A 23,863-nucleotide genomic window follows, 5' to 3' on the forward strand; every position below is an offset into this window, starting at 1 on the left:
ATACATATAAATGCGCAGGAGTGGCTGCGTGCTAAGTAGCTTACTTACCAACCACATGGTTCTGGGTTCAGTCCCACCTTGGGCAAGTGCCTTCTACTATAGCCACAGGCTGACCAAAGCCTTGTGAGTAGATTTGGTAGACGGAAACTGAAAGAAGCCCATCGTATATATGTATATATATATGTGTGTGTGTGTATATGTTTGTGTGTTTGTTTTTGTCCCCCCAACATCGCTTGACAACCGATGCTGGTGTGTTTACGTTCCCATAACTTAGCAGTTCTGCAAAAGAGTCCGATAGAATAAATACTAGGCCTACAAAGAACAAGTCCTGGGGTTGATCTGCTCGACTAAAGGCAGTGCCCCAGCAAGGCCGTAGTCAAATGACTGAAACAAGAGAGCATATATACACGTATGTATATAAACATGTATGTAACCTGTTACTCAGAGTAACAGGTTTTGTTGAATTTTCTGCTGCTTTAAATAAACACGCATGTATACATATACACACGCAAATATATATATATATATATACACACACACGTATATATACATACACACACACAAGTATATATATACATATATATACGTACACATATATATATACATACACATATATATATATATAAACATACATATATACATACATACACACATATATAAACATACATATATACATAGATACACACACATATATATAAACATACATATATACATACATACACACATATATATAAACATACATATCCATATATATATACATAAATACATGCATATATATATATATATCCATATACATACAAATATATATCCATTCACATACATATCCATTCACATACATATATATCCATACACATATATATATCCATACACATACGTATATATATCCATACACATACGTATATATATACACACATATACATATATATACACACATATACACACATACAAATATATATACACATATATATACACACATATATACATACATACACACATATATACTCACATATATATGCATATACACACATATACACATATATACATACATACATATACACACACCCATATCCATTAGTGTTTGTTTACATCTTCAATCGCTTCCTGGAATGTGTGGTGGGCATTGGTGTGTCAGTTTGCTTTGGCAGGTCATCATACTTTTCTTGAAATACAGTTATATAAGTTCAGGAAGGGCCCCACATGTGGAACAATGCCTCAACATACTTCTCTAACCCATGCAAGCATGTAAAATAAAAACTTAAGGAAATGACCAAATGAATACACAATCTATGCAGTACTTCCCTCTGAAGAAAATGTTATGTATTGTCTTCAGTACGTGCAAGCTTGCTGAGAGATTTGTATCCCATCTTGATCCTGTATTATTTGAGGGAGGTCTTAGGGGAGGCATCTAGTGTCTCCAGTGAGTCAATCTACATATGCTGTGTTCAGATGACCTGCTCATGTACAGCTTTGCTTTGACATCCACAGCAGTACGTCTCTCACCTGCTCCCGTTCAATTTGTCAGCAATGGCCCACGGAGGGCAAGTGCCTTTCCTTTATAATGGTGGAAACAGGCAGTAAATCTCTAAACAGCTGTTTGTCGGCTGGATGAGTTCTCCAAAATTTAAGACTGCTCTTAACATTTACTTGTGCTTATAATACTTGTCCATTTGGTCCCCAATTTGCAGATAGAAGAATGGCCTGTCGTTATGCAGGCCAGCTGTGAATACCTAATAAGCAGTCTGCAACAAAATTATAGGTTGCCCTTCAGCCAAGCATTACATCCATCAGCCACCCTACCAAGGTCACAATGAAATCCTAAAGCTCCAAAAAGAGCAGAAATGTTACTATCATTGGAAAGGAGCATGGTGGTAGCATATGGAATGCAAAATATAAAATACTTTGTCTTTTGATTTCTTCCCACTTTACAGAACAATATTACACATTTGTGAAACCTAGTCTGGGAAGCCCATCAGTTTGACTGCCACTGCAATCATCTATAGGCCCTATGACCATAGACGAAAAATTAGCAATCAAAAGACATTCCATGACTCACATTAACTTCAGAAAATGTGGTAAGTATAGTCTGAATTTATACATCAAGATAATAGTGTTAGCTTAAAACCACCCTTAATGTATTTTAATTCATGTCCCATAAGTGCTGAAGAACCAGGTGACTCACAGGGCAGGCTTCTTTCAGCTTCTGTCTATCCAAACCCCTTTCAATGCTTTGGTTGGCTCCAGTTTAATGGAGGAAGAATCTTGCCTTAAGACACTCTGCAGTAAGACCGAATCTGAATCCACAGCTTGAATATACTTTCCTCATGTATTCAACCATATATGAATAAAAATGGCTTATCACTACCACCACCAATGGTTCTCGAGGTCCATATAAGATTTTGGGGTCAACACAAGCAAAAGAGTAAATTGGATCCACAATAGTATTTTATGAGACTATGAAAAAATTTTGCTTTAGATGCATTTATACTGTGAAACAGTTAGGTTTCTTTCTCTGGAATTTTACATAGCTCAGCCTACACAAGGGAATGCTTGGTAAACAAAATAGAAATTTTGAAAGGAATATTTATAAAACTAGTTTTAAACAATGAATGGCTACAGGGTACCAAAATAAAATAGTATTCTAAGAGATCCACAAAGAAAAAACTGGCTAAGAACCACTGATCATCACCATCTAATTTCCATGATGGACAATGAGTGTCCAAGTTAGTTATCTGAAGGTATTACCTTCCTAGTTGGTATCATGTTTGATATGGCTCCTACCGTTTCTAAACAGACTACAACAGTTATATGGGTCATGTAGACTTGTTAGTCAAGTTGCTGGCCAGTTGTTGCTTAGTCTCAAACCAACCCTAGTGCAGGCATAGCTGTGTTAAGTTTGTTTCTTGACCATATGGCTTACACATGGCTTATAGTAGAAGATGCCTAATAAACCAGTGCATGGTTTCTTGGGCAAGAGCCTTCTGATGTAGCCCCAAGTACCAAAGCTTTGAGAGTGGATTTGTTAGGTGAAAACTGAAAAAAGCCCTAAATAAATATATGATAGTGTACAGGACAGAATATGAAACAAATTACACTAAAATCAAGGGTCATCTTAATCACTCAGTATACAAATCCATACTATAACCTGCTGTGGTTTAGAGTGCCACCAATATGTTACAATCCAAACTTAGTCCTACAGTTGTCTCATAAAACAAGATAGAGTTTACAAATTTAGGAAAAAAAACATATGCGGTATACGTTATCAATGTATATTAAACATGCTTCCAGTAAAAACACTTGGCAACATGGATGATATTTCAACTGTTAGTGAGGCACTGGGCTCTGCCTTATGCACTCACCAGCCACTGCATCAAGGGTGAAATATTACCAGGAAATCTTAAACAGTGAGTATAACTGAAAACCTACATTTCAAAAGAATATTCTAGGGGTGTGGTATTTAAGTACATGTTTGTATTTGTGCATGTGTCTGTGTGCTTGTTTACATTTGTTCTCCAAAAATCATTGAGGTACAAGTGATGTTGTCATTTATCCATTGGCTTTGCACCTTCAAAGAGTGAAATTTTTAAATTCTTTACTTGAAAACAGTTATGGGTCAGCAACAGGAAGGGCAACCAATTAAAACATTGCCTCAAAAGTACATTTGCCTTACCCACAATAGCTTGAAAAGCCAGATATCACAAAAATGAAGGCATTTATACACACACACACACACACACACACACGAATATATATTTTTTATAGACATATACTCGCAAATATATTTTTTATAGACACATGCACACACACACACACACACACACACACACACACCACACACACACACACAGATATATATATTCAAACTATATAAATATATGTAATTACATAAACACACACACATTTACATGCACATTCACACAAATATGAAATGCTATTTTAAACAATACCTACTTGAGTGTTCCAACATGGTGACACGCATACAAGAACAATCTCCCAGCCATTCCCACAATTTTCCCTTTTCTTTTAGCATACACACTGCTAATCCTGCCTTAACTATAGACATTATATTTGAATGATCGCTTTATCCATCATAATCTGCCTATCCATAATAGAACACAACACAAACAAACTGGAGATAAATTAAAATTTTTGATAAAAATTCTGAAAAGTTAAAACTGAAATCAAAGTTAATGACAAATGCAATAATTTGGTGCTGGTTGGCACAAGGAAATGAAACAATTCAACAACTAGAGAAATAATGACAAAAAAATGTCTTTTCTAGCGAAGAACTGTTTATTGGCAGAAAATGGTTTATTTTGTTCAAAGACTGTAGTTTGAAAAGAATATATATACACACATATACATATATATATATATATAGATATAAATATATATATATAGTGTAGATACCTGTAAAGAAAATACATCAAAATGAAAACAGATGTTATGAATAATTTTTTTTTTTTCACTACAGACCATTCAACACAAATTGCATTTTCTAGAACAACAAACATCTCCCAAACACAGACACACACACACAAACATATTCAACAGACTAAAGCTTTCAGAAAAACATTCATTCACACAGCCAAAAAAAAAACATTTTGTTCAATGACAAATTGATTGATATTTTTCAGTACTTTCTCTTGAAAATACTAAAATATTGATTTTATTTCTACAAATTTTAACATTAAAACAAACAAAAATTTTTAAATGCTAAAATTCAAAACGCGAAAAGTAACTTTTAAAATTTCAAAATAGTTTTTTGAGTTAGTGGTGTCTAATTGAGAATATTTTATAATTATATTTCTATTATGGAAACGAAATTATAACTCAAGTCACTTGTCATTGAACAAACAAACAACCTCTAACACATCCATTTACAAAATCTATGTCATGTTATTTACTACACTGCCTGATATAAATTATTATCTATTAACACTGACAATAAATATAATGTAAACACAATTTTGTGTGTGAGTAGACTGTTTGGTAACAGTTGTGGGTGTTAATCTCCATTATCACATAGGTATTGAAGACAATAAAAACAACACATTTTTTATATATATATATATATATATATATTAAATATGCAGTTTCACCATTCCTACTTAACTGTTTTAAGGGTACTATAGTCATTATGGTCAATTTGAAAGAGTATTTCTTCAGTAATATTTTAAGAGAAGATACAAAGAAACATTTACTAAACATCACGTTTCTGTTGACTCCCTCGGAACATGTTACTCATAACATCTACTATTTCCACTAAGACTTTTTTTTTTTAAAATCCCAAAACTATATTAAATTCTCTCAAAAGATTCTTTCACAGACAATAAGGATAAAAGCTAGAGAAGTAGCCTGCCATATTCTGGAACCAATTTATTCTATTTTGAGGGCATGGCGGTAAGCACTTGGTTATAAAATTGCAATAAACTTTTTTTTAATTCAATGATATATTCTTGAATGATTTGCTCACAAATGTTTATGAAATCATTCTTCATAGAATACAGTGTGAATAAGAACAGAGTGACACATCTATCAAATGGCATCTCATGTCACAAGTTAACAGAGCTGCTCTTCATTCTTGCTGCCTTCCTTTGATAGGCTAGTTCTCTAACTTTTACAAACATACAATGTTTTCCACACTCCATTTCACTACCAAATTATTCTTTATACCACTGTCAAAAACTAATTTCAACTCTATTGTTTTCCCCTACAACTATAGCTTTGTTTCTGCAATCTAAATCTTATATAGAAATATGCATCACAGTCAGAAATGGCTTTGCTCTATTTATTGTTCTATTTCCTCCTATACATCAAACTCAATTACCACTCACTCACGCACACTCACTCACTACTGCATGCATGAAGAAACAATCTAAATAGCATTGAAGACAAACTCGAAAAAATCAAAACGCAAAAAGCCTGATGTCAGACTGTTTTATGATTTCAATGTACAGTGTGTTCCCCTCCATCTGGCCTACTGGAGAGGAACTGCCTTTCAAGGCTGCTAGTAAAAATTAAAAGTGCTGATATCTCTACAGTAGCAAACAAAAGTACCAGAACAATTGGAGAGTTAAAAAAAAATTATAATAAATCTTCCCCAGCGTGTTTAAAATATATAAAAAAAAAAAACAGGAAGGAAGGAAAAGATTACACTTATGGCATTAATGAACAGAAAACTCTTGAAAAATTACTATTATTTCTTATACTCATACAAGGTGCAAAACTTTGTAACAAAGAGTTAGAACCAACTGAATGAACGCAGTACATAACTGGTACTTATTGACTCCCAGAGCAAGAAAAGACAAAGTTGATTGCAACAAGGTTTAGACTTAGAATGTAAATTAAATACTGAAACTTGTCTGGTACTGACCATTTTTTGCCACATGACCATCCCAAAAGATATATAATTAAAGTTATACTTTGTTGTGTTAAAATATTGACTCTAGATAATTATGCTTTTTCTTTAATTAAACATTTTCCTAATGACCAGTTTCCTTGCTTGTAATAGTGACTAATGTATTCCATATGAGAAGGGAATCATTAAATAAATGCCACATTAGCAAACGCATTGATGTCACCCAAAACACTAAAACCTTTTTTTCAAATTTTTATATTTAACCAAAAAGAAAAAACTTTTCTTTTTGGCAAGTATTATAAATTTAAATAAGAATGGTCATAAAGAGAAATTATATTTCTTTAAAATTATTTCTATTAAATTTAAATCCATATTGATTTTTAAGTTGCTACTTACTCAACTAAATTTCTAAATTAAAACAGTTACAATTTGCAGTTAATATTTCAAATCTTTTCTCATCTAAACTAAATTTAAAAGTATTAGTGTATCGCATAGTGTTTCATCATTTAGCGTCCGTTTTCCATGCTAGCACGGGTTGGACGGTTCGACCGGGGTCTGGGAAGCCAGGAGGCTGCACCAGGCTCCAGTCTGATCTGGCAGTGTTTCTACAGCTGGATGCCCTTCCTAATGCCAACCACTCTGTGAGTATAGTGGGTGCTTTTTACGTGCCACCGGCACAGGTGCCAGGAGAGGCTGGCAGTCAAGGCGGTGCTGGCATCGGCCATCGGTATAGATTTAAGCTCTATTATTTTACCTTCCCATGATTATAAAATCTACTCATTTTTTTACTTGTTTCTGGCATTAACATAAAGTGTTTTAGTTGAGCAAACCAATCCCAGTAATTATCTTTTAAAGCCTTGCACTTATTCTATTAATTTCTTTTGTTGAACTGCTAAGTTATGGGGACCTAAACCAACATTGGTTGTCAAGTGGTTGGGAACACAGAACTACACACACGTGCATCCACACAGGACGGGCTTCTTTCAGCTTGCTTTAACCAAATCCACTCACAAGGCTTCGAGTCCAGGGCTATAATAAAAGACGCCTGCCAAAGGTGCCACACTGGGACTGAACCTGAAATCATGTAATCAGGACGCAAACCACTTACCACACAGCCACGCCCATGCCATACTATATAAGATATATGAGTATAGAGGCATTTCTCACACAACCAAATGGAAAAGGTATTAAATTACTCAGGCTATACATTATTTGCATTGGCTATAAGCATTTTACTGAGTCACTGAGCAGAATAATTCTAGCTGCTGGGAGTAAGTACCAGGCATTTATAAGAAAGCTTCCTGCATCAGATAAGCATTCCACATGAGAGAAGGATGATACAGGAAACTAAAATGAATACTCTATGTACTAAGATATCAGAAAGAGAAAATAATAATCCCAACCAATAAAAAAAGTTTTAGAATTACATATTTTTATACATCCTTACACATTTTGTTTCTTTTTGTTTCTGTTTTTTTTTTTCTTTTTCATTTTTGTTTTTACTTTAAAACCTCATTTTAATCAGAAGTAAAAACAATGGCCTAATACACAATTATAACTGCAGCGAAAAGATACTTGGGAAATATTACTGGACTGTATATTTTCTCTTTCATTGCAAATAATGGAGGGGTGGGCCTTAATATAAAGATATATCTCAAGTGTTGTCAGGTACATTTGATAGCCATTGTAGAGATACGCTCCTATATAACAAAGATTTATAAACCTCTTGCTCAATGTAACTCTTCCAATAGCGTCCAGCATTAGGAAACTGTGTTACAAGCCTCTCATAGGTGTTTCGGGCATCTCCAATCATTTTCATCTGAAAATAAAGAAACAAAATTCACATGACACTAATTGACTTTCTTAGACAAACAAAAAAAAAAAAAAGAAAAGAAATGAGAAATTCAAAAAATTAATTTGGATTTTATATGAGAATTATGTCTTCATAAATAAATTTTCCCAAAAAAGTCCATTGTTAAATAAAATGCTCATGTGAACATGGATGCAGGTTAAGTAAAACTAGAAAACCATTTGTGTAGTCAATGTTTTATGGTTAAAATGCTCCTTGAAATGCCGTTTTCATTATTAGTTTTTCTAACTCAATAGATTTCTCTGTAGCTTGTCTTAAGCTCTGTGTGTGTGTGTGTGTGAACTCAATTAAGGAACAGTTTGGGGATGAACGAAATCGTAATTATCAAAGAAATTCAGTGAGGTTCCTTTAATAAAAAGCAAACCATTCAAATTCAAATACCACCAACTTTAATATGTTAAAGAATATTTCAATTTATGCAGAATGGTTTTCAATCTAGACAGACATAAGGTTGGCAATTTTGAGAGGAAGGTTTTAGTTGATACTGTTCACCCAGTACTTCACTGGTATTTTATTTTATTGAACTTGGAAGGCTGAAAGGAAAAGTTGGCCAAGGCAAGATTTGAAAAGGTGGGGAAATATCGCAAGGTTTTTTTTTTTGTTTTTTTTTTGGATACTCTAACAATTTTGCCAGTTTGTCACCTTACATGTATGTATAATAAATAGCAGTTTGATATACTGACAATTGACTTCTGTGTTGGTAGCCTTCCTAAACAAAAATAAGGTGATTATAGGCATTTCTTTGCTATTTTTATTCAATATGTTTATTAGATTATATATATATATATATATATATATATATATATATATATGTGTGTGTGTGTGTGAGAGGGGGAACAAAAGAACAAAGAGTGAAATTAACGAAGGGCTGATAGAAATAAAAGAATAGAGTTGTACAAGATTTAGATAAATATATATATATATATACAAAATGGGACAAGAGCACACAACATCCAGACAGATGATATAAAAAAGGGACAACAAAACATCCAGATAGATGATACAAAGAAAACAAGGACGGGTCATTTGGAGTTTTCTTTCCTCAGTCAAGTTCCAGATTATCTTTGCAATTTCAGCTGGTTATACTTGAGATTGCTCCAATCTGGCCAGCCCCAAGGAAAAACAAAGCTAAGAGCATTAGATTCCTTGGAAGAAGACATCGAATGTATACGAAAACAAGGACAGAAAAAAAATGGAGAATGTTACACAAATATAAATAACAGAACATAACAACAGGTGTCTTTCGACTAACGACGAATTAAATTAAGCTGGTGTGTGTGGAGTAAAGTCTTATGGCAGGGATACAAAATTTCACAGGCACAGGGAGGAATATAGATGTTGCATGGAGGACAGCTGAACCAAGAAAGAAAGGTCAGACTTGGCCGAACACTGGTCACGTGGGGAGAGAAGTGAGAGAGGTAGAGGCAGAGGGACAGAAGAAATAAGGAGGGGGAGAGAAAAAATGACAGGGACACAGTAAAGTGAAAAGAGGAGGGAAAGTGAGCATGAAGAGAAGGCAAGGAAATGTGAGAGAGGGGGAACAAAAGAACGAAGAGTGAAATTAACAAAGGGCTGATAGAAAGGAAAGAATAAAAGAATAGAGTTGTACAAGATTTAGATAGATATATACTTACATATAAGAGACCAAAGTCTACATACGCAGATATATATAACTTATAAACAAGGGCAAAAGAAAAAAATTTCAATGCCAAATATGCCGAAATAGACTTAATCATCAATAATATTTTCTTATCGTATTTATCGCTGATGATGAGAAAATTCTAAATGAATTAACTCAGAAATTGGGACCGATCCGATAATAGTGAAATTTTTTTAGAAATTTCTATCAGCTTACTTCCGAGATGCGTGCTTATAGTGATAATTTATATGGTTATTGACAACTAAGTCTAATTCGGCATTGAATTTTTTTCTTTTGCCTTTGTTTATAAGTTGTCTATAAATTTAACCTTTAAAGGTATTTTTTTAATATGCTGGCCATTGATAAAATTTTTTCGAAAATTCTATCCTATATTAGATGTGTATATATATATATATATATATATATATATAAATACAAAATGGGACAAGAATGCAAAACATCCAGACAGTTAGGTGATACAAAAAAAGGGACAACAAAACATCCAGATAAGCGAGAGTGAGGAGTTCATATCAGCAACAGCTGTTTCATTGTAAAAGTGTCAGTTTTCATGATTTATCTACCCATGAAGACTAGTACCACATCTTTGCTTATGTAATTGACTGCAATGATGATTAGTTCTAAATACCATGCCTTTAACTAAACAAACATTTTTAAGACCTTAAGAATCTAATAGAGAAATTTGCATTTAGGCTTTGGTATACATTGCTAATCTTTGTAGTAAATGGCATTCAAGGACAGACTAAGTCTAAGAATTGGACAAGTTGTCTAACACACAGTTCTATATTTAAGAGATGAGGAATTATGTACATTATTTTACATTTGACGAATATTTGCCCTTATCTTGTTTGTTGTTAACACATTTCAGCTGATATACCCTCCAACTTTCATCAGGTGTCTTAGGGACAATGTAAGAGACAACTTAATGAAAGTCATATTGAAAATGTCAATATAGAACAAAGATAGATAAGTAAGCCATGTTTGATTCATTCTCCATTATCTACCGTCAATGCATAGGAAACAGACATGATAATCTGCACAAAACTTGCTGCATACTTCTACAAAACTCAGAATATCTGATATGTTTAAGATTTGAACTATCTTCCATCAAAATGTTGAAAGTATCTAAATCTATTCCCCAAGAATGGAAAGTTAACTCAGGTGCGACACAATTCCAACCAGAATTGTAAGGAAATACACAGCTAGTCAGTGACATTGACCGAAGAGGTGAATTAGACTTTAATTAAATCAGTTCTTTATTTTTTAGTCAGGATTATCTAGTGTTTAGCATCTGGTTCTAAACATAGACTTGGAATACCTCCCATCTCACGACAGTAGGTTCTCATTATTTTACAGCATTATTTCTTGCTGGCACAGATTGGATGGGTCATTTCAATCCAAGTTAGTTCTTATTCAGAGTTACTGTCCATCTAGAAAGATCAGAGGATCAGGTCTCAAAGGTTTCACTTTCAGCTTGGTTTCTATGGCTAGACACTGTTCCTAACACTAGTCACTTTAAACAATATATGGGACACATTTTATCATGGCACTAGCAATAGATAGGTTGTCATGTCTTTAACAAGACTAAATGGTCCTACAGACCCTATACTGTTTTCACCTGTTTGCCAATTGCCTGGAACCCCATAAAACTAAAGAGTCCTCACTACACTATGATGTGTTTGCTCACCCAAGACTACATGGCTGGCTGAAAAAAAAAACATGAATAAAAGAGAAACTGATCTGGATGAGTGAAGAGAGTAAGAGAATGAGAGTAGAAATTGGGTTATTGGGGCGAGACTGGTAAGGGGTGAGATAGGTGGATAGTAGTAAGAATGACTAATGACTCATTGTACACAATGGGTAATGGTAGAGTGTATGAGGTACAAATAGATCTGGTACAATCGAACAGACCTCATAAGGGATGGCATGAATTTGAGGTGGGTTCAATAACATCCATTGTTTATAATGTTATAAATAAATGTTTATAACCATCATTGTTTTATCATCCATATTGCCATGCTCACATGGGTTGGACAGAATTCTTGGGGTAGATTTTCTATGGCCCTTCCAGTTGCAACCTTCACTTGTTTCTAAGCAAAGTAATATTTCCCATAGTCAAATAGGTTTTTTTTTAAATTAGAAACAAAGGTCATGGCTTGCACGAGGGTGACTCATTTGCAAATATTACATGATGTCAAGATGAGACTAACACTCACACACGCAAATGGTCTTCTTTCAGTCTCCAACTATCAAATTCACTCACAAGGCTTTGATTGGCCTGAGGCTGGTAAAAGACACTTGCCCACAGTGCCACACAGAGGGACTGAACACAATGGCAGAGAAGCCACCTCTTAACCACACAGCAACCTAAAATTAATTAGGTATCAGTTAATTGGTATTCATATACACATCTGAATATACAAGTTATAACCAATGAGTGGCAACACAACTATTATCATCATCGTTTAACGTCCGCTTTCCATGCTAGCATGGGTTGGATGATTTTGCCTGAGGGCTGGCGAACCTGTTGGCTGCACCAGGCTTCAATCTTGATCTGGCAGAGTTTCTATGGCTGGATACCCTTCCTAACGTCAACCACTCCAAGAGTGTAGTGGGTGCTTTTACATGCCACTGGCACAGGGCCAGTCAGGCGGTACTGGCAACAACCTCGCTCGAATCTTTTACACATGCCACCGGCACAGGTACCTGTAAGGTGATGCTGAACAGAAACTAGAAAGAGTATCAAATTACAACACCTATTGGTATACAGAAACTAAAAGCATGAATGTGTTTGTCTCCCAGTCTTGACATCAGATGATAGCTGTAAGTGAGCATCACTGTCAGAGGAACAGTATCATTCACTTCTGACCTTCAGTGAAAATATGTCTAGCCATGGAAGAAATATTAATTGCTTGGAAACAAAGTAAGGGTTGGCAGCAGTAAGCCAGAGAAAAATCTGCCTCAACAAAACCTGCCTGATCCTTGCAAGCACGGAAAAGTAGAAATAAGAATGATGTTGATAAATCAATCATCAATATATTTTACAATAATAAACAATTTTTTAATAAACACAGAGATGTAACAACAGTAATAGCTTGGTATTTAAAAAATATAGCTGCTACAAATATATATAAAAGAGAAAATCAGGATTGTGTAAACAGTTAATTCAATAGGACTGAGAAAATAAAGAGAGCAAAAAAGTTGAAAGAGACTTACCTGGGCATCTCTGATTAGAACACTCCATGCCTCAGTATCATAGGGGTATGCAGAAATTCTTTTCTCAGCTTTCTTTACTTTATCGGGTATGTAACCTATTTCCTAAAGTGGAAAACATAACATTTGAATAAGTCAATTCCCAAATAATAAAACACATCAAATAGTATATATAAAAAAAGAAAAAAACCCTAACAACTACTTTGCAACAAGTATATGCAATATTTTCCAAACATGTACATACAGATATATGAAAATAAATCCTTTTTGCTAATAACTTTTTTAACAATAGAAATATAATTAATCTTTCGTACATATTTTGAAACAAAAGAAAACCATTTAACAATGTATGACAATTTTTTGTATGTGCATGAGTGTGTGTATATACATAAATAGATACATATTTATACATGCAGGCATGTACACATACACACACAAACGTACAAATACATATACACATGTTTGTGTTGTGTGCAAACATCATCATCATCATTTAACATCCGTGTTCTATGCTGGAATGGGCTTGATGATTTGACAGGATCTAATAACCTAAATCATACTTCAGTGTCAGCAGCTTTGATATGGCTTTTACACCAAATGCCCTTCTTAACACAAATATATATGTGCATGTACACACACACACAGATATATATACATACAGTCGTACATACATTACAGCTATAGGATGTCACACTGGCACTTAACTCTGGATGCACAGTTCTTTATATCCAAAACAGCTGTAAGCTAATGAAGGTGGTTGACTATGCAACTCCTAGTTGGTCATACATTTAAGGAACTTGCTTCCCAATCACTTGGTTACAGGTTCAGTCCCACTACATATTATGAGTCTTCCACTATAGCCCTGAGCTGACCAAAGCCTTGTGAAGGGATTTAGCAGATGGAAACTGAAAAAAAAAAAACTTTGTGTGTGTGTGTGTGTGTGTGTGTCTCTCTCTCTCTCTCCTTGTATCAACCTTGCATCAAAGTTGTAAACAAATATTATTGTCATGCAAGCAGTATCATTCATTTCTAATAGACTGCAAACAAGAACAGACAAAGGGATTAAGTCAATTATATAGACCCCAGTGGGAAACTGGTACTTTATTTATTCTGAAAGGAAGGTAAAGTCGACCTCAATGAATTCAAATTCCGCCGAGGTCGACTTTGCCTTACATCCTTTCGGGGTCGATGTAATCGACTTAATCCCTTTGTCTGTTCTTGTTTGTCCCCTCTATGTTTAGCCCCTTGTGGGCAGTAAAGAAATACATTTCTAATAGGCTGCAAAAAACACACCTGTCCATGGAGAAATATTACCCTGCTAGGAAACAGGTGGAGGCTGGTGACAGGAATGGTATCCAGCCATAGAAAATCTACCTCAATGAACTAACTCATGCAAGCATGGAAAAGTATAAGGTATGTATATTAGAGTTGAGATTTCAGTTATTTTTATTTTTATCCTTCACAATCCAATAAATCAATATCACAGTCTGTGTTCAAAGTAATTTCTTTTTATGTTGTCTCTGTAAAGACCATTGTTTTTATTATTATTAATTAATCAGTGGAAGGAGGAGTGACAGATTGTCCTACACTAGTGAGATTGGTGTGGTTGATTGATGATCAATTTAATAATCTGAACGTCAATGTCTACAGATAAAAACCAGATTAAATGTAGGCTATTAAGAACCAATAAAATAGTCCTTTCTTTAAGTATGGTCTGTTTGCATGGAGCAACTCTACCGCATGTATGTAATACTACAATGAAGAGTTAGTAACTGATCAGAGCTGGGATATTTTTTGGCCAAAAACAAGAAACCTCAGCTCTGTGATGCAGTTTTGGCAAAATTTTGTGATGCCTAACTGATACAGAAACACTTTGAAGGTCTGCCAAACTCATGTCCAAATCAATCTTTAAAGCACCTCCCACAAAATCTGGGGCAATAGAATGGGAGCTACAAAGAAGCCATTAGCCTAATGAACTATACTGCAAAAATCTTGTTAGAAATAGATCCCGAAATAGAATCAAGCCGGAGATATCAGAAGCACAATGTGAATTTGTTGAGGGTAAAAGAACAGCTACTGTCATGTACTTTGAAGTACATCATTGAAAAAGTAATTGAAATACAAGACCTGTACCTAAGTTTCATGAATTGCACAAAAGTATTTGAACAAGTATGCCATGAAGAAGTCACTACACTGTTAGACAATATAAATCCAGAAGGGAAAAGACTTAGGAATAATCGGAAATATCTGTTTGGCAACAAACAGCAGCAATCAGAATTGGAAATGAAATTGAGAGGAAATCAAAAGAGTATAACAAGGAACTTAGATATTACTAGGCAATTTTCCACTATACGGTTAAGTAATTATGTGATCTAATGAACCTCAACCAGATTTAGAGAGGACAAAATTTCAATATTGGTATACAGCTGATGACAGTCTTCGTAGAAAAAGCAAAGGAAGATCTACAAATGTTAGCACTATTAATGATAAAAAGATGTTTCTAGATTTACCACTTATTCTCAAAGTACAAATTCAAATTAATTATAATTGTATAGCATGAAAATGTTTAAAAGCAAAAAGTTTGACACTTTCATAAATCTTTGATTATATCAATATATCAAGCCATGAAAACTCAGAGTAACCTCTTCTCTCTCAATTTTTGTTTTTAATTTTATTTGCAAGAGTTCATCCTTAGCCTCATCTTTTACAAACACCAATGAAGGAACCTCTCTGTAATCACCCAGTCTGCTGGAAACAGCAATCAAATTCACACTCTAACCACTGAGACAAGGTTAAACAACAACGTAATCAGGTTTGGCAGCTATAACTACTATCAAGTGTAAGGCATGTGCTTGTCAGTAATTAACCCTTCTGTTACCATATTTCTATTGAAATAACACTGATTTTGTTTCAGTTGATTTTTGAAAATAACGAATTTAGTAAAATAATTTTATTATTAAGATGGTTTGAAACATTAAATTTTGATGGAAGGCTGAAGGTTTTAATTTAGATAACTTTCAAAAAGGAAGTTGACATCATACAACCAAAGACGAACTCAAGCAGTTTGACATCAAAAAAGTTAAATTGCAACAACTCATATCTCGACATTCTTTAGTTCATAAAAATTAAATAAAAACTAAAAGTTTAAATATTTAGAAAAACAAATTTTAGAATTAAGTATGGGGAAAAAGGGAATTAGCCTCAGGATAAATTGTAAGACTCAATTCCATTTCCTTTGGCTTTCTTTATGGTTTAGAGAGAGAATATTTATAATAAAAAAGTATAAAGTACATAATGGTTTTGTATAATTTTTGAAGAGTAAATTGCTTGTCTAAATATTTGGTAAGATTATTTAGACCTTGCTTAACCCCTGATCTCCAAAGGCGTTCTAGATGTGACCATTCTTTTTCATTCTATTTTTGCAAGTATAGTGTATTTTAGGACTATATTATTCAATGCATTTTTATATCATAAATAGAAGAATACAATACAAGAGATGCAGCACAAAGTTTTGTCAGTGAACAGGTCCTGGTCTCAAAGCGACGAAAATATTTTGACAAATTAAACTTAAATTTTGAAGTGAATCTAACGGTTTTTGTGTGTTTCTTAAATGGCTAATAAACACCTTCCACGCTGCAATTGTTTTCGTTCCAGCACACGATCTCAGATCAAGTCACTCGCTATGCAAGTACATCTCCGTAAATACAATTCAACTGTTCTTTAAATGCGTATAGCAGCTCATTTTGATGATTTCAGACAGTGAATGAGTATTACAGAAATAATCAGGATAGCTAATAAAATTCAATAGAGGTTGAGAACTAAGGAAAGTTGATTTTACTTTTTACTTCTTTAACAGAAAATATGAGAAAGATGTAAACAGTTTTGAAACTAAAATATCTTAAGATATAATTTGTTACTTCCTAAGGCAATCTGCTTGTAATCTGTTGAAAATGTATCATCTGTCGCTGTTCATTAAATAATAACAAGACCCAAGTAGTTACATGGTAAAAAATATTTTACAAAACAATCATGCTCCATTACTAGTGCCAGAGCGGCTATCTGGCCTCCGTGCCGGTGGCACGTAAAAGAGACCATTCAAGCATGATCGTTACCAGCATCACCTTACTGGCACCCGCGCCGGTGGCATGTGTAAAAGATTCGAGCGAGGTCATTGCCAGTGCCGCCCGACTGGCCCCGTGCAGGTGGCATGTAAAAGCACCCACTACACTCTCGGAGTGGTTGGTGTTAGGAAGGGCATCCAGCTATAGAAACTCTGCCAGATCAAGATTGAAGCCTGGTGCGGCCATCTGGTTCGCCAGCCCTCAGTCATACGCCCAACCCATGCTAGCATGGAAAGCGGACGTTAAGTGATGATGATGATGATGATTGGCATAAATGATTATATCTAATCTGGTACTGAAAAACTGATTTAACTCAGGAAAAAGCAATAAGGAAATATAGCTATCAGTTGAACAAATTTTTAAAAATCAAAAATAATTTGATTCTAAGTCTGAAAAGTTTTATCAAAAGCAAATAAAGTTAAAAAAGATCTTTTGGAAAGAAAATAGGAACAAGCTACAAAACCATTATCACCCATAATAATGTTTATATTGGGGGGGGGGGGAGACAGCATTTGTTTTTACAAGATTTTTTTTTCAAGTAAAATTCAAAATTAAATACATAATTGCAATTATTTGTGTTTCATATTCTTGATAAAAATGAAAATCCAAACAAAGTATTTTCTCTTTATTTTTTAATTCCAGCAATTTACTGTTTTTAACTACTACTACCACTATTACTACCAGATATAACTATTGCAGTAATAGGTTGGTTACTCTGAACAACAACACATTAAATTATCAACATGTGTTAACACTAGAATTACCGTTTACATTCCAGCTTTCAGACACCAGCTATTCGCCCATTAGTTCTCTCTAATCTATTCAAATCAAATCTAACTACATCTAAAAATAGAGTAACTTTTGTTGCCAGAATTATGCTTTTAGTATTTAATAAAATGTCACAAATAAAATTTTCATTACAGTGCAACAACCAAAGCATGTAGCACTACATATATAAAAAAGGAACTATGGAAAAGATTTAAAACATATGTGAGTCATGATTGTTCACCAAATTTCACTGACAAAACTTTGGCCAACCAGAGGCTATGATGGAAAATGGTCAACAAAGGTGCCATGCAGTGTACTGAATTCAAAACCATGTCAACATGAAGTATATAACCATTTGATTTGAAGTACCAAACACAAACTTAGGAAATCATCATTTATCACACCTAGCACCCACTACACTCACGGAGTGGTTGACGTTAGGAAGGGCATCCAATCGTAGAAACTGCCAGATCAAGATTGGACCTGGTGCAGACTTCTGGCTTCCCAGACCCCAGTTGAACCGCCCAACCCATGCTAGCATGGAAAGCAGACGTTAGATGATGATGAATATCTTGAAATATTTTTATCTTCAATTAAAGACAGTGTTTAAATTACTATTTATAAGAATTTTTTTTCACAAACTTATGGAAATGAATCTTCAAATAGAAATACAACGCACAACATAATTAGGTTTTGAATTTGGTCCTAAATTCTAACAGCATCATCATTACTTAACATCCTTGTTCCATGCAGGCATGGGTTGTTTGAAGAGATCTGATGGAGCCAAGGATTTCATCATGCTCTCATATGGCTTCTACTGCTGGATGCACTTCCAAATGCCAGCATGTACTGGATGCTTTTTTCTTTTGTGCCACCAACACTACTGAGGTTACCATGCAGCTTGCAAGAATGGACCTCAAAGAAGGGGAGGGGCAGTTTGATATTAGAGGATGATGAGAGGTTACAGTATGAGAGAATGCGCAGGGGTGGAGGGGGAAAGAACAGGTTCTTGAAGAAGAGCTGCATGATCACTAACAATTTTAATAAAATCCTACAAAAAAAGGATAAGTTAAGGCTAATTGAGAAAAGTTAGGCTTCACAGAGATCACTGGAGATGGATTGATATGTAGGTAAGCCCATCAAATGGAAGGAAAGGGAAACTAAAAGACAAAAGTTCATCACCATCTCCAGTCACCTGCAAAAGATGACAATCCTTGTTACCCAACAAAAAAAGTTACATACTACTGAGAGGTGAATATAACAGTGAATGGATCCATCACATACCAACAAATACATTTATAACCTTCCAATAAAACATATTCATCAACACAACTATCTCACCAAATACTAACAAGAAAACTAGTATTCTCATAGAGAGTAAGCTACATGAAGCTAGTGATGAGAGATGGTAAGCAGCCTTTGTAGGTTTCTCCCATCTCAAGTAAAATGTTGTACCAATAGGTCTCATTAACCCTTTTGATACCAACCCGGCAAAAACCAGCTCTGGCTCTGTGGTAAAATGTCTTGTTTTCATAAAGTTTTGAATTAACCCTTTCATTACTGTATCTATTTTGAGATGCTCTGTGTTTCTTCCAAATTATTTTAAATATAACAAAAGAATTTAGTAAAATAAGATCGTCATCATTAAGCTAGTGTTAGGAACATAAATTGTGACTAAGATTTGGTGGAAGATTTTAATTCAAAACTTATGAAAACAAGACATTTATACTAAAGAGCCAGAGCCAGTTTCAGCCGGGTTGGTAACGAAAGGGTTAAAATTTTCCACCAAACCTTAGTAACAATTTATGTTCCTAACACTAGCTGAATGATAACGAAGTTATTTTACTAAATTCATTTTTATATTTAAAATAGTTGAAAGAAACACACAGCATCTCAAAATAAATACAATAACGAATGGGTTAAATACTTATTGAGTCAATGTTTCTGTAAGAATGTTCTCATACTTTACTTTTATTAAGTCTATTGATGTGACTATGGATAAATTGAAGGATACCACTGGTTTCACAGTGACATACATTTACAACTATTATTCCATGTCAAGACTAGGAGAAGAAAACATGCCCACAAACACACATTTATATAAAAATATGATGCATAGCTGTGTTGTTAAGTAGCTGGCTTCCTAACCAGGTGCAGGCAAGGCTGTGTGGTTAACTAGTTCACTTCTCAACCTCATGGTTCCAGGTTCAATAGGAATGCATGGCAGCTTGGGCAAGTGTCTTCTAGTATAGCTCCAAGCAAACCAAAGCCTTGTGAGTAGACTTGACAGATGGAAACAGAAAGAAGCCCAACACACACGCACTACGTTTATTAGCAACAGCAGCAGTATTAATACCAAGAGGTAATATTTATCCCCACTTAAATGTGGATGTTCTGTTAGAACAAACTATACTGCGGTAGTTATCATGAAAGAAACTCTATTGGTTTTTGGTGCAAAATGCACTCGTTTATATCACTAGTGGGGATATATATATATATATACGCCGTAAAAACTGATGTAATTTATGCACTTTTTTTTTCGCAAAAACAAAAATAAACTTAAGGGGGCGCATAAATTACATGAGTAGATTGTTTCCAGAATTTTGGGGGAATTTTTTTTGTTGCTGAAAAATGACGTACAAAAGTAAACATTTGTATGGAAAGTTAATTCATTTAATGTCAGAATAGGTTTTTACAGAAAGAATATAATGAAGTTGACTTATATTTATGCTAGACGGTATAATGCTTGCTTTTTCTATATAAATTTATTAAAATCATTAAATGGTTAACTACTTTTTGAAGTCTGACATTCATACTGGTAATCACGGTCTGGGCCATATTTTACATTGCTTGGAGTTTCTAACCATTGCACTGGAGCCCAGCTATTTCCTTAAAGAGATCAGTTTTTCTCCACTTACGAAGTCTAGCTTGCATTTGCCTCCAGGAAGCTATTCGATTTCTCCACGTTAGGACAATGAAATTCATCACCACTACCAGCTCTTACTGCATCTAACGCTGACAACAACATAATTCATCCTTGCACATGTCAACTCACTAAGTGAATATGACTTAGCATTCCTACAGAAACCTTCATTTACCTTATACAATGATTAATGTTGTTTCACATTCATGTTGAATTATGCAGCAATCTTATGTTCTCTTCATAAAGCACTTGTATGAACTGGTATGTATTACCAGTTCTTTTGGTTAAGTAGATTTTTGCTATTCTTGTTTATGTCTCTTCAAAGACATGTATATTCTAATTCTAACAAGTCACTTCTTAAATTTCGCACCTCTCTTATTCAATAAGCAACAAGTTCAACTTGTAAAGCTGTTTATTTTAGCAGGTTACCAAACTATCAGTTTGATCTCCCAGCTAAAATGGTAACAACTTTCTAAGTTCGCTTGACATTTTATAAGTGTGAAAGGGATTAAAATTTCAATACCCTGTATCAAAGGTTCTGACAAGAATAGGCAGAAAATCAGAGCTTGAGACGAGAAGACACTTTCGACCAATCAGAATTCTGTTTACGTAATTAGTTTGAGCAGTCACCTTCTTTTGTCAGTTGAGTAAAGTGTCATCCAAGCTGATCTTTATTGGTAATTAAACTTATTTTGCAACACTTATGCATATTTATCAGCTTTGTTTCTGTTGATCAGAATTATCAACAACTTTTCCTGTGATCTTGATTTGAGAAGACATACAGAAGTATACTAAAGATCGGACATAATCTCTTGTGGGCAAGAAATTTTATTATAAACAACACAAACACTTTGTAATTCTATAGCTTTTAATGTAATACCTGTTAAACAGAAATTATTTAATGAAAATTTAATAAAATCTTATAAGTGAAATTATGTTAAATTCAACTAAATTGAAAACCTTTTCAATTTGGAACAAGAAGGGCATCCAGCCATAGAAAAATCATCCTTAACAAATTCTGTCTGATCCAAGCAAGTACGGAAAGGTGAATGTTATGATGACAGGCTTCTTTTAGTTTCCATGTACCAAATCCACTCATAAACCTTTAGTTGGTTCAGGGCTATAGCAGAAAACACTTCCCCGAGGTGCCACATGATGGGACTGAACCAGGAAACACATAGTTGGGAAGTGAACTTCTTAACTATACAGCTATATCTGAATGGTGCAAACAGCTGATCTTTTAATTAAGTCAATTACAACAAATGCTTTGTTTTTTTATACGATTAACAGATTTTTTTTTAAATAAATAAATATTAAAAAAATCACTTTCTGCACTGAATCCATCTTTGTTGACAAGGCATTTAATTGAAATGCAGATCAATAAAGATCAATACTTCTATATTGACGTTTCTACTGATTCCATCAGAATGGATATCAAAGTGAAGCCTATTAACCTGTAACATCAAGTTAAATATTATGTTTCAATTATTGAGATATTAACTCTTTAAGATTGACATTCTACACACATTTCAGATGTTGTCAGTAATAGTTACTCTAGTATACACGACAAATCTGCCTCTATAAAGAAAACAATAACAACCAACAGGACTTCATTTCATTTTTTTTTTTCATTTCATCTAGTTTTAGCTCACGAGCTGTGGCCATGCTGGGGCACCGCCATTCGGTGTTGCTACATGATTTTACTTCACGAATGCTTTTTAGCAATTGACATTTGGTGCATGAGAGACTTCTGGATTTATCTCACATAAATACACACACATACACGAGATACTGTGAGTATCCCAGTTTTTAAGACAGGTACACTGTATCCATGTAGTATGAAGTAACTAAGAGGGTTGGTATCAAGTTGTTAACTACTATCTCATAAAAGTTCTGTTCAACCACTATAGAAAAGGCATAGAAAATTAAAAACAATTTTATGATAATCAAATTATCTTTCAAAAGCAGGATCAGCTAACAATTGAGGAAAGCAAAAAAAAAAAGCCAGAGAGACAACTGATAGGCCATTCTCAGCCAACTTCAGGAATACAGAAGTGAGAAACAATCTGAAAAAGTGTCAAAGGCCAATACACATCAATTTGTGCAACAAGACCTGCCATATATGCAACGTTGTTTTGAAAGCTCTGTGGCATGTGACATTCTGTAGCTAACACAGTTATTGAACTGAGTAGTAATAAATAGCTGTGGATAAATGACTCATAATAAAGTAATCAAGCTAAGTATAAATCCAAGGTCGGGATTAGCATTATATTAATGTGGATGCCAAGATCCAGAGAAGCAGGCACTAATGCTGCTCTCCTCTCGGCTCTCTGTTATCCTATTTCATCGAAAAGTTATTTGAATGAATTTAATTAGAAAATATATGCTTCATTATACATTCTCTCTGTTAATTTGTCAGTATTTATAATATTAAAAGTAACAGATTTACTGATGGATTCAGATAAAAATAACACGACCATAAAACAAGTATGATTAAATGGTTTGATGTGGGTTGCACTGACTGCTTATCACTTTCATTAATATGCACCTAGTTGTATAAATAACAACATTATCTCAACAAATGAGTTATGTGATCACTCAAACAGCTATTAATAGCAGCAAAATTTCTTGTATATTACACCTTGCTGTTTAAATAAAAACAAGAAGAAAGGACACAAACAATGCAGTTCCTGATATACAAAAGACAGGCTGGTCACAGACTTTTATCACAGGTCTATTCACTCAGAACTGACCTAGAGCTAAACAACAGCACCAGCTGTTTGTGCAAGTGAATTTGACTCAAATACTAACCCAAATAAGGAATAGAATCAATCTAGAAATGATACAGCTAAACCAGTTAGAAAATATACAGAAAGCAGTTTTTTATACAATTTTCTGAGAAAAAATGTTGAATTGTTTGTTTAGAGCGGCAGAATGTTGAAGAAACGGAAAT

General features: G+C 34.2%; 1 protein-coding gene across 1 annotated transcript in view; it reads right to left on the reverse strand.

Moving 5' to 3' along the window:
• Positions 1–23,863, reverse strand: part of LOC115220250 (cleavage stimulation factor subunit 3) — a 139,716-nt gene that overhangs the window by 104,043 nt on the left and 11,810 nt on the right. Inside the window, exons 2-3 of the mRNA XM_029790342.2 lie at positions 13,102–13,203; positions 8,082–8,177 (exon numbers count right to left, since the gene is read on the reverse strand). Of these exons, the coding sequence (XP_029646202.1) occupies positions 8,082–8,177; positions 13,102–13,203 (198 nt within the window). The remainder of the gene's footprint in view (positions 1–8,081; positions 8,178–13,101; positions 13,204–23,863) is intronic.

The sequence above is a fragment of the Octopus sinensis genome, linkage group LG16, assembly GCF_006345805.1.
Source record: "Octopus sinensis linkage group LG16, ASM634580v1, whole genome shotgun sequence".
In the NCBI taxonomy this organism is placed as follows: domain Eukaryota; kingdom Metazoa; phylum Mollusca; class Cephalopoda; order Octopoda; family Octopodidae; genus Octopus; species Octopus sinensis.